The 17,798-nt window shown below is 38.3% G+C and overlaps 1 protein-coding gene and 1 pseudogene across 5 annotated transcripts in view; one reads left to right on the forward strand and one right to left on the reverse strand.

Moving 5' to 3' along the window:
- Positions 1 to 17,798, forward strand: part of LOC112907855 (PABIR family member 1-like) — a 77,269-nt gene that overhangs the window by 14,788 nt on the left and 44,683 nt on the right. For all 5 annotated transcript variants that reach the window (XR_011998283.1, XR_011998284.1, XM_072744621.1 and 2 more), the window contains exons 4-5: positions 16,568 to 16,611; positions 16,733 to 16,787. Coding sequence is in view for 3 of the 5 variants with exons in the window: in XM_072744621.1 (XP_072600722.1) it covers positions 16,568 to 16,611; positions 16,733 to 16,787 (99 nt within the window). In the remaining 2 variants the exon portion in view is untranslated. The remainder of the gene's footprint in view (positions 1 to 16,567; positions 16,612 to 16,732; positions 16,788 to 17,798) is intronic.
- LOC112907854 (annexin A2-like) lies at positions 503 to 3,417 on the reverse strand (annotated as a pseudogene).

Consider the following 17,798-nt stretch of genomic DNA (forward strand, 5'->3'; position numbering starts at 1 on the left):
ATGGAAACATATGTGGAATGTATTGTTATTTTTGTTTTGTTTTGTTTCTACAGTAAAAATTCAGTTTATTCATCTGTTTATAACACAGTACAGGGGTGCCTGGGTGGCTCAGTTGGTTAGGGGTCCTGGGATAAATTCCTGCCCTGGGCTCCCTGTTCAATGAGGAATCTGCTTGTCTTTCTCCCTCTACCCCTCCCCTTACTCTCTCACTGTCCCTCTCTCAAATAAATAAAATGTTTTTAAAAAATAACAATACACAAGAAGCAAAGTGTTTCACATCATAGGTTTCACTTCCAATTCCTTGAACTGTTCATTTTTTGGCTAAAAGGAGAGACTAGTGGGGAAAGCCAGGAAATGCCTAGGCTACTAAAATAAAGCTGGGGTAGGGGGCAACGCTAACATCATTCTCACAGGGATGGCCACAAGGGGCTGTTCCTTACAAGCTGATTTTCTAGAACTGGTAGCAGAAAGCACAGGAGCACCACTTCTAGATGCTCACACTTCATTCAGCTCCACCACACAGGCACAGCAACACCTTCTGGTAGTTGCCCTTCCTGTCTTTCTAGATGTGCAGAGACACGGCATACATTCTCTTGAATTCAGACCTAACTTTTAACATGTACCTTTCCTTCACTGTGGGCAACCATGTTTCTCATCAGGATCTTATCACAAGCCTCCTTACCCTTCGTGGAATCATAAAGTCAGTCCACAAAATAGGGGAGCTTGTTCTGAATACATTGGACTAGGGTCAGAAAAGCTTTTTCCAGGTCTCTTTTGACCTCCTCCTTGATCATAAGGGCTATAGCTCTTGTACCTTTCAAATTCTTTCTGGATGTGATACACACTTACTCAGTCATGATGCTGATCCCCTTGGGAACATCAGTTCCTTTCCTCTTCACTTCAGCATTAGAGATCATAGTATCTAGGCTCAAACAGTTCATAATCAATGACAGAGCCATCCTCTGCACTTCTACCTTTGCAAGGGCAACTGTCAGGAGAACTCACAGGTTGTGATAGAAACAGTATCCTTCTCCAAATCAGTCTTAGACATTTCCTTGTAGACTGTTAATTTCCCCTAGCACCTAATTAGTCTTTGAGCAGATGATCTCAGTGAGGGAGTCCTCATCAGTCCTCAGCACCTTCATGGGGGAGGCTTTCAGCTCCGAAGCCTCATACTGAGCAGGTGTTTCAGTAGGCTCCAAATCGCCTTTTCCAGGTGGCCAGGCACGGCTGAGTTCAGTGCCGATGCAAATTCCTTTTTGGTCCTTGTCTGGTAGGTGAAGGCAATATGCTTGTCCCCTCATTGCTGCGGTTGGTCAGTTTGTTGGTGACAGTGACTTCATCCACACCTTTAGTCTTGATGCCATTTCAATGTTGAAAGCATTCCACTTAGCATCAAAGTAGGTGTATATATATATTTTTATATATTCATTATTTTTTAATTTTTTATAATAAATTTATTTTTTATTGGTGTTCAATTTGCCAACATACAGAATAACACCCAGTGCTCATCCTGTCAAGTGCCCCCCTCAGTGCCCGTCACCCATTCACCCCCACCCCCCGCCCTCCTCCCCTTCCACCACCCCTAGTTCGTTTCCCAGAGTTAGGAGTCTTTATGTTCTGTCTCCCTTTCTGATATTTCCTACCCATTTCTTCTCCCTTCCCTTCTATTCCCTTTCACTATTATTTATATTTTGATTGACCTGTATGCATATAGGGGTGTAGAGTCTTCACCTTCCAAGTGGAGTTTGCACAGAATTTCTGAAAAACAACAAAAAAGAACAAAAACAAACAAACATAAAAAGAATTTCATGAACAGTGGACATTTTGATAGATGCTGGCCCATAAGCTGAAAGCTGCAAGCATCCTCAGATGCAGAGCCAGAATGTGTTAAATAATAAAAAAAAAAAAATGGGGCTTCTAGGTGATTCAGTTGGTTGAGCATCTGACTCTTGATTTTAGCTCAGATCATATTGTCAAGGTCATGAGATCAAGCCCCATGTCTGGCTCTGTGCTTAGCACAGAGTCTTCTTGAGGGATTCTCTCTCCCTCTCCCTCCCTCTCTCCTCCTCCCCCAACTTGTGCTCTCTCTCTCTCCCAAATAAATAAAACCTTTAAAAAATTATAAAGAAAAAAATAAACTGCAAATAGTATGTGCAGTAGGATCCAGGTCTGGAAAAATAAACACTGAGATATTATTACTATGGTCATCTCTGGATGGTGGGTGTTGCTGGTTTTTTTCCCATTAATTACGTTTTATGCTGTGCTTTATAATGAGAAAAAAGTGAGTCAGTTTCTGTTGAAAAAAAAAGATCAGGATGAGTAGATGGAGTACAGAGGGTTTTTAGGGCACTGGAACTACTCATTATGATACTGTAATGATGGATATGGATCATTATACATATATCCAAACCTATAGAATGTATAACATGAAGAGTGAACTCTAATGTAAACTATGAACTTTTCATGGTAATGACGTGTCAGTGTAGGTTCACCTCTTATAACAATTTAGCACTTTTTAAATTTTATTTATTTATTCATGAGAGACAGAGAGAGAGAGAGGCAGAGACATAGACAGGAGAAGCAGACTCCCCGCAGGGAGCCTGATGTGGGACTCGATCCCAGGACTGGGATCACGCCCTGAACTAAAGGCTGAGCCACCCAGGCGTCCCACAATTTACCACTTTTGTTCAGCTTTTGATAGTCAGGGGAGGCTCTGCTTATGTGAGAGCAGAGGAAATCTTTGTACCTTCCACTCAATTTTGCTGTGAACCTAAAGCTTATCTAAAAAATAAAATCTATTAAAAGTAAATTAATTAAAAGATCAGATGGGAAAATGAATGAAGAATGCAGGGTAGCAAGGAATAGATATCCAAGTCTTATAAAACTATCATATATAATTCTAGTTGTTGTTTATATGTCATTAAACATTTAATTCTAGAAATATTTGATGATGGTGGTGATAATGGTGGTAGTGGTAGTAATAGTTACTATTTACTGAGCGCATACTATGTGCCAGTGCTATGTGAAACATTACATGCATTATCACCATTATCACATTTCATACAAATAGACACTTGAAACTCTTGTTACATTGCATATAACACTTCCATATAGCAACAAATAATATGTCCAATATATCCCTTTTTATACAAGTTTATGGAGAAGAGTTTCCTGACTTTTGTGAGAAGGGTCAGCTAGTAGCCTTATTGATTTAAATTAGGAATTTTTATTTTAACTATATTTTTTTTTTGAGAGAGAGAGAGCAGGGGAAGGAGCAGTGGCAGAGGGAGAGAGAGAATCCTAAGCAGGCTTCATGCACAGCATGGAGCCAGACATGGGCCCGATCTCACCACCCTGAGATTGTGACCTGAGCCAAAATCAAGAGTTGGATGCTTAACTGACCGAACCACCCATGCTCCTTGAATTAGGAATTTTCTTGAACTATCAACCCTAGAACGTGATTAGTACAGGCTAGTCTGAATTTCTGGCCAGTGAGCAGTCATTAGCTGTCTGATACCTCCTTCTTCATAGTCATCCTCTGGATAGAAACTGAACCAGGCTCAGACCAATGAATATGGACTGTGTCTCTTCCAAAGTTAAATAGACAGTGCTATTAGGTATAATCTGCTCATCTGTGTATACCAAAGTAGATCATTTCGCCACAGTTCAAAAAAAAATTTTTAAGTGTGCCATTCAAGGCTTTCCAGCATCTTCACCCCCTCATCCTCAGAATCTTCTATCTCTCCAGAGATACCTTGCATTACACTCACACAGGACTAGCAACCTTTCCTAAAACATGTTTCCTAAAACAACTTTCTTAAAACATGTTTCTTAAAACATACCCAGAACTTTACTTTTTCTGTTGCTTATGCTGTCAAACTCTTCACCCTGCGAGGCCCAACTCACACTGCCACTTTATGCCTTACCTGTCTCCCATCTCCCACTCCCTGTGCCCATTCCCTTAATCTTTGCTTTTTATCCCCACCCCACTTTGCCTCCATTTGACACTTATTTCCTTGTCTCTTATGTAATAATTTGCTCTCATGTCTGGACTGTAAGGTGTCTGTGGGTAATAACTATGGCTTATTTTTTTAAAGATTTTATTTATTCATGAGAGAGAGAGAGAGAGAGAGAGGGAGAGAGAGAGGCAGAAACACAGACAGAGGGAGACGCAGGCTCCATACAGGGAGCCTAATGTGGGACTCAGTCTTGGGTCTCCAGGATCACACCCTGGGCTGAAGGCAGGCGCTAAACCGCTGAGCCACTCGGGCTGCCCGGCTTATTTTTGTTTTAATCTCCCTTTCCCCTCTGAGCAGAAACACAGTTCCTTAAACATAGTAAGGGCCCAATAAATATTGAAATACTTAAGAGTTAGCCCTATTTTTCTGACAGTGGCTTGTTATGATAAGTAATTATGACTCATTGTCCAATGTAATTTAGATGTAGTGAATTTTCAGTGATCCCCATATGAATTTTCTATTATTCTATAACATTGGCTGTTTCCTCTACCTTCTAGCAAATGATTAGAAAAAACAAACTGGTTTTAATGCTTTCTTAAGCAAAATATAACTTGTGAGGGAAAATGCTCCTTAAAGAGTCATATGATACATTTAAAAATCTAATAAAAATTCAGACCAGTTACTTCATAAAAATACGTGTTTATCCAACATACCTTTTGAACACTCATTTCCCCACACACCAATTCACTCCTCTTACTGCCTTTCCTGGCTAGTACCCACCCATGGGTTTCAGCTAGGAACCTCAGACCAATCTGGAGCTCTTTGCTCTCTATCTTCCTTTTTTATTTTTTGTAAAAGATATTTATTTATTTATTTATTTATTTATTTATTTATTTATTTATTATCATGTTAGAGAGGAAGTGCATGTGAGCTTAGGGAAGAAGGGGTAGAGTGAGAGAAAATCTTAAGCCGACTCCACACTCAGGGTAGAGCCAGACGAAGGGCTTGATCCCATGACCTGAGATCATGACCTGAGCCAAAATCAAGAGTTGAATGCTAACTGACTGAGCCACCCAGGCACTCCTAAGGATTTTATTTTTAAGTAATCTCTACTCCCAATGTGGGACTCAAACTTACAACTCTAAGATCAAAAGAGTCCCGTGCTCCACTGACTGAGCCAGCCAGGTGACCCTCTTCTCACTTTCTCATCATTTTTCTAGTCCTCCTCCTCCTCTTCCTCCCACCCTTTTTCATTCAGACTTTCATTATCTTTTACCTGGCCTTTGATCCTGCTTCTAGTCCCTCTTCCCTCCACCCTCAATTTGTTCTGTATATGGTGCTAGGGTTGCCTTTCTAAAAGAGATATGATCTTGTTTAAAATGCCTTTGAGTTTTAAGAACTCAGAAGGATCTATGCTTCAGGTTTCCTGTCGGGCTCAAAGGCTAATGTCCAAAATCCATAATCTGTTTTCAGCTAAATTTCCCCAAATTTGCTTCCTTTCATGCCCTATAATATACCAAATATCAGCCACCCTGAATCTCTCAGTTCCCCAAACATGCCTCTGGCCGAGCATCTCTTCCCACTCCCTAAATACCTGCTTCCTCTTCTCTGTCTACTGAATTCCTACCTTCCTCTGTGAAGCCTTCCCTAGGAACACCAGGCCGAGGTATAGTCTCTGTGCTTTGACTTCCCACAGATCATAACGTGTTCTGGCACTGACGTATGGCCTAATTTTCCCTAGCTACACTTTGAATTTCTCAAGGACAGGAAAATGTTTTATTTTTCTTTGGATCCTCGGGGCCTAGCACAGTGGTTTACCTCATTAAATATTTCTGAATGCACAACTTAATGTGGTCTTAAGATATGTAAAAGTAAGATATGGTAGATTCATTATCTGGCATTTCAAGAATGAACCAGGATACAGGTAGAATGGATGAGTTCTCAAGGCAATTTTCAAGCCTCATTTTCACACTTAGCTTTAAATCCCCCCATTCTTTCATTTTCCTCTTGTGTGGGTCCTCATATGCTTTGAGATAAGACCAAAAAAAAGGAGAAAGTAGTCTATATGACAAGTATTGGAAAAAGCAAGAGTAAAATGTGCTGAAATACTTGAAAACTATTGCCTTAAGCCATTATATATTATGAAAGTGTGGTTTCCTCACCTGGGTTCTAAGATACTTGATGGGGTTATTTTGTTTCTTGTAAGAAAAAACTGGCAAGAAAAAATGAGGTGATTTTAAGATCCATTGCCTTGAGAAGAGGAAAGTAGAGATAAAATGTTCTCTTAATGTTCTGCCTGGCATCTCTTATATTAAGTTATTTTGTTCTGTTATATATATGCTTATGATTAGCATAATTCTCAGTCATGAGTCAATTGGATTTTTTATTATTTCTTTAATTTTAAACTTAACTAATACTGTTGCTAACATGCATTAGGCACTCAGATATTTTAGATAACTTTCAACATTGACTTAATTAATGTTTAGAAATAATTAATCAGAAACATTAAAGCCAGCTTGACTTCAATTTATTTTTTTATTGAAGTATAATTAACATTCAATGTTATGTTAGTTTCAAGTATTGACTTCTTTAAATTTCAGTTTTTGACACCTCCTTCCATCCCCACTCCCATGCATGGTTCCTTTGGTCACCTTCATCAAATCAAACAGGTAAAAAGACTTTCAAAACCGATAACCGATAATAAAGGGAAACCTTATTTTTCTTTTAAAAAATGCCTGTTCCGTAATTCCAATTGAGATCACATGTGATTCTGTTTCTAATTCCAGGAATGGCTTTTCTAAAAGAAAAACAATTACGGAGTCCTATATTTCTTTGAGTTATTACCTATTTTAATAAAATGATAGTTTCCAGAAAAACTGTATACTCTTCTACCTTAGTCTGGCCTCTTTCAAAGATCTGAAAGAAAAAAAATATTAATTTGTAGGTTCGTAATGACCATAATTACTATGTTTTTTTAAACCATCAGATGGAGAAAATTTTTTTGACAGATGAAATGGCCTGTATGCTATCATTTTGTGTTCATTTCTTAGTGATCTAAGGGACACTTTGTACCTCACTGGCTTATGTTCTGTGCTGGTGCGTATGTGTGCATGTGTGTGGGCGATTGCGCACACACGCGTGTGTTTAATAGCAAACACCTAATACACAGTTAAACCTTTTAATTATCCAAAGATTAGCCACAGAACTCAAAAGATCAAATCACCAGTCTGCCACAGGTGGTGGGATTTTTCTGACCCAAGTACAAGCAGACTTTTGTTCAAGGGGGGCTTAACTGTTATGAAGCACCTATTATTCACTTAGTGCTATAATGGGTACTTTACAACTGTGCTCTCATTTTGTCTCACAACATAAGGTCAGAAACTAACGATGAGAGAAATTTAGTAACTTAACCAATGTCCAGAGGTAGTGAATGTCAGAGCCAGGTTTAGCCCCAAATTACTGGATTCCTTTCCAGCTACCCTTTTCCTGTTTCAGTGGTTCAAAGCCATAGTATCTTATAAGACTGGTGTTTAGGACTCCAACTCCTACTTCCTTTCCCTCTCTCCCTCTCACACCATGGCTTCCCTAAAGTCCAGCCTGTCATCCAGTAGCAAAAAAGTATGGTAAAAAGATGTTTTTCCTTTTCAGTAGATAAAACATTCTTTAACTGTCTTTGTGACTCTGGAGCTCTTTTAGAAGTTCTTAGTGAAAGAACCTAAAATTAGTAGGTAAGATGACCTCTGGTTTATCTGTGCAATTTATTTTGTGCTTCCTCTAAAAGAGATTAATACGTAAAAAATTGATTGCATGTTGTTGTTTGATTATTAAGCTTGAAATCAAGATAAATTTAACTGGTCAGTAATATAAATTGTAAAGCAATCTATTTCCATAGTGACAGAATATATGTTATAAACATTTAAAATGAAACACAAGTAGAAAGTGAGTTAAATGGGAAAATAGAAATAATATTAGCTTTCAATCTGGGCACTGATTGAATGGAAAAATCAAGATTTATTTTCAGCAGCTTAATGGTCTGATAGATATCTTAAATTGCATATTTCTTTATATGCATCTTTTTTTTTTGAGAGAGAGAGAGAGAAAGAGTGAGCAGGGAGGGTGCAGAGGAAGAAGGAGTGAAAAAGTCTCAAGCAGGCTCCATGCCCAGTGTAGAGCTCAATGCAAAGTTCTAGCTCATGACCCTGAGTTCATGACCTGAGCCAAATCAAGAGTCGAATGCTTAACTGACTGAGCCACCCAGGTGTCCCTCTTTATATGCTTTCTTTAACCATGATTTTCTACTTTTGGCTATTGAACTTATTTTTTTAATTTTTATTTATTTATGATAGTCACACACACAGAGAGAGAGAGAGAGAGAGAGGCAGAGACAGAAGCAGGCTCCATGCACCGGGAGCCCTATGTGGGACTCGATCCTGGGTCTCCAGGATCGCGCCCTGGGCCAAAGGCAGGCGCCAAACCACTGCGCCACCCAGGGATCCCCGGCTATTGAACTTATTAACCTTTTGGGCAGGAGGATGCCTGAAAGTAAATCTCTGATCTCTTTTTACCCGTAAACATTCAGTATGAATCTCTGAGAGATTTCTTACATTATCACAATGCCATTATTACATCTAGCAAAATTAAGTTATTCTTTAATGTCATCTAATAACCAGTCCATGTTAAAATTCTTACTGTTCTCAAAATGTTTTTTTAGTGATTCAAACATGTTCCAACCATGATCTCTCAGATCTCTTGTTTTTTAAGATTTTATTTATTTATTTGAGAGAGTGAGAGAGAGCTCATGTACAAGCAGCAGGGGAGGGGCAGAGAGAGAAGCAGATGCTCCACTGAGCAGGGAGCCCTACATAGGGCTCATTCCCAGGACCCTAAGATCATGACCTGAGCCGAAGACAGCTGCTTATCCAACTGAGCCACCCAGGCGCCTCTCAGGTCTCTCTTATTTAAAACAGCCTTCCCCTCCTGTTTTTCTTCAATGCCACTTATTTATTGAAGAAACCAGGCCATTTGTCCTGTAGACTGACCCATATTCTGATTCTGCTTACATGTGGTATTTCATGTTTTTTTGTTCACTGCATTTCCTATAAACTGATTTGATTACATTTTCCTTTACTTTTAAATAAGCCCACAGCTCATGTCAATATTAGCTTCTGGGTCAACATTTAAGTCAATGTATGGTTTAAGTTGCTCCTTTCTGGGATCCCTGGGTGGCTCGGCGGTTTAGCGCCTGCCTTTGGCCCAGGGCACGATCCTGGAGTCCTGGGATCGAGTCCCACGTCGGGCTCCTGGCATGGAGCCTGCTTCTCCCCGCTCCTGTCTCTCTATCATCAATCAATAAATAAATCTTTTTTTTTAAAAAAGTTGCCCCTTCCCTTGCAGGCAGTTAATGGATAATTTCTTCTCAGTTGGGGCTGCTAGGTGTTTTCTAGGTATTAGGGAGCTTGAGAAAATGAAGCTGGAAGTTAATGTTCTGTTCCCTCCCCCTTAGCTTTATTGATATGTAATTGACATACAACATCATTTAAGTGTAAGGTGCACAACATGATGATTTGATTTATGTACATATTGTAAGGTGATGACCATGGAAGTTAACTTTCTAAATACATAGCAATTCCTAAGTGTTCAGGAACTATTCCTTTTATGTAATTTTCCTTTCCTAGTAACAATTGAGTTTATGTTTTAAGAGGTTTGAAAGCACTCAGCTTTTAGCTTCTTATCCCAGAGCCCTAAACATAAGTAACCACCCTGCTGAAATAGCTTGTGTATTAGTTTGCTAGGGCTGCCATAACAAAGTACCACAAACAGGGGGCTTAAACAACAGAAATTTAGTTTCTCACAGCTCTAGAGGCTGGAAATCTGAAATCAAGGTGTTGGCAAGATTGATTTCTTCTGAGGGCTATGAGAGAAGTGTCTGTGTGTTCCAGGCCTCTGTCCTTAGCTTATAAATAGCCATATTTACCTTCACATGATGTTTTCTCTACACATATGTCTGTCTCCAAATTTCTCCTTTTTTATAAGGACATATTGGATTAGGGCCCACCTTCATAAACTTATCCTAACTTGATTACCTCTGCAAATACCCTATCTCCAAATAAAGTCACATTCTGACACACTAGGGATCAGGACTTCAACATACTGGATTTTTAGGTGGGGGGCACAATTCCAACCATAACAGTTTGTTCACAGTATATGGTCTTTAGCTTTACCTTTATTCCCTGACTTGTTAAATAGGATATAAAATCATTGATACCTAGAACGTAACTTTTTTTCTGCAGTACCTTAAGTAGCATCCATTAAATTATCGACTTACATGCTAGCCCTGTATTTCTAGCATCTCCTCCTTTTGTATCTTTGCAAATGTAAACTTTCCAATACATATTACAGTCGTTTTATCTTACCTGGCTTGGATAAATTAAGCTGGGTTTAGACACAAATGTAAAGGAACTCCATGAAATGAAGCCATTTAAAACAAATGATGCCAGGGTGCCTGGGTGGCTCAGTCAGTGAAGCATTTGCCTTCAGCTCAGGTTATGATCCCAGGGTCTTGGGATTGAGTCCTACATCGGGCTCCCTGCTCAGTGGGGCATCTACTTCTCCCTCTACCCCTCCCCCCTGCTTGTGCACCCTCCTTCATGCTTGCACTCTCTCTCAAATAAATAAATAAAATCTTAAAAAAATAAAACAGATAATGCCAGCTGGAGTGCAGGGCATGTTTTTGATAAGGACCATTTAGATACCACAGTTTGATAGGTTGTCTTATGGACTTTGCTATCATTTCTAGTCTAGAAAAGCAAGGACATTAGATTTCAGTGATACATCTTTCAGTCTTCCTTGAAACCTACTAGTCTTTTTTTATGAAAAGATGTTCTTTAAGGGAATAGGCTGGCTTATTTTAAAAGACATTTAATATGATCTTAGTTTACAAACTATATGACAGTTTACAAACTGTTTCATTCTTTCAGCAAGCATTTGTTAAGCAGCGTGCTGGCGCTGGGCAACTAAAATCTTTCAGGCATCCTCACCTTCAGAGAGCACAAGTGTCTAACTTACCATTTCCATTTTTACCTTGGATCCTAAAAACCTGAAAGCTAAGTTTAGTGCTTAAGTGCAGCAACTCTCCTTAACCTGGATTTCCAGTTATGTGGCTCTTGACCTTTTATCCTTAACCATCTTATTTCATTATAAGCATCTCATATCCGTTTTGGAAATAGGCAAGAATAAACAATAAAAGAGTTAACCTGCTTTTACTAACAACCCTCAAAATAGCTGATGTTGGCTAATGCTCTTTCAATGGGAGGAACAATAGGCAAAATCCTAACCTACTTTGGGAAAAATTACTCTTGTTGGGTAGTAAATTACAAAATACTTTGAGCCTCTCACTACAGGAAAACACCTACATAAGTATTAAATGGAAGAACTATACTAACCTCACATTTTGTTGAAAAGATTTACTGTTATTCCACTGTTTTAAAAGACTAGCTTCTTAAACATCCTTTCCCAATTTCCCTCATTTTCCATAATGACTTTAGAATAACTCAAAGCTCTAGATTCACCCTCAGTTCTTCCTTATTTTTCTACAGTATCCAATTAAGCATTGAATCCTGTTAATTCTTCCTTGACAACATCCTCTCTGTTCCCACTTCCTTCTGTCCCTTGGGTCCAGATTACTATAATAATATTCTAAGAGATTTCCTATCTTTGCCAGTTTAATCCAACTTCTACAACCACCACTAAGATAACTTCTTGAAGACTTCATTTTCACCTTTTCCTTCCCTGTGCAAAATGTTAAAATGGCTTCCCATTACCTATTGAATAAGAGTAAGAATAAGAGGGGTGCCTAGGTGGCTCAGTCAATAAAGCGTATGCCTTCAGCTCAAATCATGCCCAGCATCAGTCTCCTTGCTCAGCAGGGAGCCTACTTCTCTCCCTCCCCTCTTACTCTGCCTGCCGCTCCCCCTGCTTGTGCTCACTCTCTTGCTGTCTCTGTCAAATAAATAAAATCTTTAAAAATAAGAATAAGAATAGCTCGGTTGTAGTAAGTACTTACTTATATAGGTTGCCAGGCACTGTGGAAAAGAAACTGTACACCTGCTTTGTTAGCCTCAAGTCTTATCATCATCTTCATATGGACAAGGAGACTGAGGCTCAGGTTCAGTCACTTGCCTAGGGTTGCACAGGTAATAAGTTACGGAGCTGAGATTCAACCCAGTTCTGTTTGGCTCCAAAGCCTGGTCCTAACTAACTATGCTATTCTGCCCAAACTCTTAAAGCTCAAACCCTTCAGTTATTTAAGATCTTGGAAATCTGGCCCTATTTTCCCTCTCCAGTTTTCTCTCTCATGACTTCCTAGTACAGACTGTTTCAGTCAAGCTAGCCTCACTAGCTGAAACCAGCCACGTGCTTTCCTGCCTCTAAGCTTCTGTTCACATGGTTCCTTCTGCTTGGCATATCTTCCACCCTTGGCTTGCCAGATTTGAAACCACCTTCAAGGCCTAGGTCACATTTTAATTCACACAACACAAGCCACTCTTCTATTCCAGACCACCCATAACATATATTGTTTATGTAGACAATACTATTTAAACTCTTCTAATCATACGCTGCACCAATGCAAAATGTTTTTTTTTAATTTTTATTTATTTATGATAGTCACAGAGAGAGAGAGAGAGAGGCAGAGACACAGGCAGAGGGAGAAGCAGGCTCCATGCACCGGGAGCCCGACGTGGGATTCGATCCCGGGTCTCCAGGATCGCGCCCTGGGCCAAAGGCAAACGCCAAACCACTGCGCCACCCAGGGATCCCAATGCAAAATGTTTTAGCACATCCTTCCAATACATGATGGGCATGTACTACCAAACTAGTATATAATATGAATCATTGAATATATGCAAAATACTAATATAAAAAGGATGAAATAGGGATGCCTGCATGGCTCAGTGGCTGAGTGTCTGCCTTTGGCTCAGGTCGTGGTCCCAGGATCCTGGGATCGAGTCCCACATCAGACTCTCCTACAGGGAGTCTGCTTCTCATTCTCCCTATGTTTCTGCCCCTATCTCTGTGTCTCTCATGAATAAATAAATAAAATCTTTTTTAAAAGGATAAGATAAAGATAAAATTATGGTTTTAGAACATTTTAAATATTTTATTAACTATAGGTCATTATTGAGAGTGAATATGAATTCATATTTCCAATAGTCCTCATGATTTAAAATTACTTTAGACAGCTCCTTGATAGAGATTAGCTCAGTATTGTGTTTTCACAAGCAGATGGCAGATGATGTGTGCTGTGCTAGGAGCTTCACCTTTGTCATTTCCCTGTCATTCGCTTAGACTTGTATTACAAATCTTCTGTCCAACATTTCTTTATAGAAATCTTGTTAAGATACTTGTCTATTTTGTGGAACTCTGTTTAATTAAAACTAAATAGTATATCCATATGGCCATCTAACCTGGAATTAGTTATAATTTAGCTAAAGGCCAAAATCACGCTGGTGTCTTGCAAGATCTTTGTTTTTTTTTTAATTTTTTTATTATTTATTTATGATAGTCATACAGAGAGAGAGAGAGAGAGAGAGGCAGAGACAAGGCAGAGACATAGGTAGAGGGAGAAGCAGGCTCCATGCACCAGGAGCCTGACGTGGGATTCGATTCCGGGTCTCCAGGATCACACCCTGGGCCAAAGGCAGGCGCCAAACCGCTGCGCCACCCAGGGATCCCCTTGCAAGATCTTTGGACCCTCTGGGCTGAATGAGGGCACCTATATCAATCTGTATACTATTAGCAAACTTTCATTTCTTACTATCTTAGATTTTAAAATATATAAATTGAATTTCTATGGTTTTCTTTTTGCTTCTTGGTGGATCATCTTGTATACTTCATTGTATACTTCCTGGGATCATGCTTACTTTGGAGAACACCAAATTAATGTGTATAAAATTTGTCTCTCTAATATGATTCTAGGCCATTTAGGGAAAGCTCATCTGCTTATTTGATGTTCTCCATAATATTTACCACTATATTTGCCCAGCACTATCCTAGGTACTTTATTATGTGTGAAATATGTTTTTAAGAATACCAGGATGAATTTTGACTGTGGGAGGGATGCCTGAGTAGCTCTGGGACTCCTGGGTGGCTCAGTGGTTGGGTGTCTGCCTTCGGCTCAGGTCATGATCCCGGGTCCAGGGATCAAGTCCTGCATTGGGCTCCCTATGAGGAGCTTGCTTCGCCCTCTGCATGTGTCTCTGCCTCTCTCTGTGTGTCTCTCATGAATAAATTAATAAAATCTTAAGAAAAAGATTAAAAATATATTTGTTCTTTTGTGTTTATTTCAATTAATATTATGTTTGCAGTATTAATCCATGCTGTAGCATGTATCAGAACTTCATTCCTTTTTATGGCCAAATGATAACTCCATTTTTTAATCCATTCATCTAGTAACAAACAATTGGGTTGTTTCCACCTTTTGGCTGTTGTGAATAGTGCTACTATGAACACTGGTGTACAAGTACCTGTTTGAGTCCATTGTTAATACTTTCGGGTATATACGTGGACCAGGATTGGTGGATCATATGGAAATTCAATATTGAACTTTTTAAGAAACCATCAAACTGTCTTCCACAGAGTCTGCACCACTTTACATTCCCACTAGCAACATATGAGAGTTATAATTTCTCCACATTCTCATCAACACTTGTTATTTTCCACATTTTTAAATAATAGCTATCCTAACAAGTGTGAAGTATTAGCTCATTGTAGTTTTGAATTGTATTTCCCTAATGATGAATGTTGAACATCCTTTCATTTACTCATTGACCATTTGTGTATCTTAATATTTTTAAGTTAATTTATTTAGTTTAGAGAGGGAAAGAGCACCAGCACAGTGGGGAGGGGCAGAGGGAGAGAGAGGGAGTCTTCAAACAGACTCCACGCTGAGCATGGAGCCAGATGTGGGGCTTGATCCCACAGCCCTGAGATCATGATGTGAGCCAAAATCAAGAGTTGAACGGTTTTAACAGACTGAGGCACCCAGGTACCCCTATCTTCTCCAGTTCCATGATTGTCTTTACACTTTCTTGATGGTGTCTTTTGATGCACAAAAGTTTTAAATTTTTATGAAGTCCAATTTATCTATTTTTTTCTTATGTTAACTGTGCTTTTGGTATTATACCTGAAAAATCATTACCAAATCCAATTCATGAGGCTTTTGCCTTATGTTTTCTTATAAGAGCTTTATAGTTTTAGGTCTTACCTTTAGGTCTTTCATCCATTTCAAGTATAGATGGTGTAAGGAAAGGATTCAACTTCATTCTTTAGTATGTGGATGTTCAGTTTTCCCAGCACCATTTGCTGAAAAGACCATCTTTTACCCATTGAATGGTTTGGCACCCTTATCGAAAATCAATTGACCCTATGTGTGGGTGTTCATTTCTGGGTTCTCTGTTCTATCCCATTGGTCTATATGTCTCTCCTTATGCCAGTACCACACTGTTTTGATGAGTAGCTTTATAGTAAGTTTTGAAATCAGAAAGTGTGAGTCCTCCAAGTTTATTCTTCTTTTTCAAGATTGTTTTGGTTATTCAGGGTCCTTTGAGATTCCATGTGAATTTTTTTTTTTCATTTGAATTTTAGGATGTTTTTCTACTTCTGCAAAAAATGCCACTGGGATTTTGATGAGGGTTGCATTGCATCTGTAGATCACTTTGGGTACTATTGCCATCTCAAAAATACTAAGTTTTCCAATCCATGAACATCATATATCTTTGTATATGTGGGTTATTTTTTAAATAACTATATGAGAAGTAATATTTGCATTTATTTTTTAAAAAGCTCAAACAATGTGGTAAAGTACAAAGAAAGAAAGAGGGGCACCCGAGTAACTCAGTGTTTGAGCATCTGCCTTCAGCTCAGGTCATGATCCCAGGGTCCTGGGATCGAGTCCTGCATCAGGCTCCCATAGGGAGCCTGCTTTTCCCTCTGCCTATGTCTCTGCCTTTCTCTCTGTGTCTCTCATGAATAAAAAAATCTTAAAAAAAAACAAAGAACAAATTACTCTAAATCTCACTACTCATTGATAAGATTTTTGATGAACATCCTTTTGAACACCTCTTGTTTATAATTTTACATAAATAGCATCTGAGCTTTTCTCTACTTAATATGTAATACATGTTTTTCTTTGTCAATGACTAGATTTAAATCATGTTCGCACCATCATTTACTTAAACAAACTGATACTGATAGACATTTAGTTTGCTTTGGACTGTGAGTAATATTTATTAATATCACAGTATTAACGGTAAGAAAAATAGTATAATAATGAATGTTTGATGTTTACTCTTTTAAATGAAGAAAGCTATGAAGTTTTTCATCTGAAAAGTTTCTGCATATTTGATGTACTGTACTACATTAGTAATAGACCTTTGGTGTAGAAGTTGCAACAATGAAAAGTAGAGAACTACACAATTGTTTAGAGATTTGTTTATACTCCAGCTCTTCTGTAGCCCAGTAAATAATAATAAAGGTACAACCAAATGAAATAATTTTGTAAAGCCATAGGATCTGATATTCATTTATTCTTACATTCTGCCTTTCAGGAAGAAGGTATGGATTTAACAAATAGAGAAGCAATGCATGAATGGTGAGTAGTGTACTTTGTTTTGTTTTGTTTTTTTTGAGTAATGTACTTTGAATTACCATTCTGAGCAACTCTATATTCAGTCACATCTTTTCTTCCACTACTGATGTCTCTTCTTTTGCAGGAAGGTACAAACTGCAATACAGATAAGTCGGTCTTGGGAAGCAAGTTTGAACCTGGTATGATATTAACACTTCAATTTATAGAAAATTTGAAATTTTTACTGATTTTTCAGTGTTGGCCTTACCTAGTTTTGTTGTAATTTCTAGAATTGTAAGCTCTCATTTGAAACTTAAATTTATATGCCTCGTAAGTAATTTTTTATTTCTCCTTAAGAAACAGTTGATGACTTATTCATAAAAATAACTGACATCATTTGAAAGTGAGGTTCAAAGTAAATAGTTGTCTAATACAAAACTGTCATTGTTGTGGATCAGCTTCGTCTCTGTCCTGGTGAATCTAAGAAAAGTTCAGGTCTGCTGGTCACATTGCTTAGATGACAAAACAATAAATGATTTCACTCTTTCCTACAGAATTTATTAACTAGATATTAGGGTTTTAAACCACAGACAATGGTTTTCCTGGATAAATACTACATTTTTATGCCTGTAATGCATGTACTCCCACTAAAATTTTAACATACCATTTTTAATTTGAACATATTTGGAATTTAGTTACATCGCCTGCTAGCATTTTTAATGTCTCTGTACACATTATGATTACTTAGTTGTGGAAGTTGAATGATGTTTAGTTTTTTTTTTCCATGGACATCTCAGATAATGATAGAATTGAGCTGAAATTTGCATAGAAGAGATTCAGCTTTCAGATTTGGGAGTTATTAGATTAGGAAATGGGTCATCAGCAGAAACAGTACCATCTTATTTTCCTTTGAGCCCTGAGTGTATTAGATGGACATCTATCCCTGATTCAGGAGTAGGTCCCAAAGAATGAGTAGATAACCTCTGGAGCCTATCCCTTTTCATGTTTGGTGCTAATACAATTTATATATACTGTTCGATTCTCTTAACTGACCCAATTTTAATTATTCAGGTGTTGGCACAAGTGAGTGAACCTATGAATGTGTTAGGAAAACGAAGGGAATATGTAACATAATTTTACTGTGTTTCAGAAAATAAAGAGCACATTTTAAAGTCCTGAATTATGCAGTACTGATTTTATCCACATAAAAT

This window comes from Vulpes vulpes, chromosome X, assembly GCF_048418805.1.
Source record: "Vulpes vulpes isolate BD-2025 chromosome X, VulVul3, whole genome shotgun sequence".
Classification (NCBI taxonomy): domain Eukaryota; kingdom Metazoa; phylum Chordata; class Mammalia; order Carnivora; family Canidae; genus Vulpes; species Vulpes vulpes.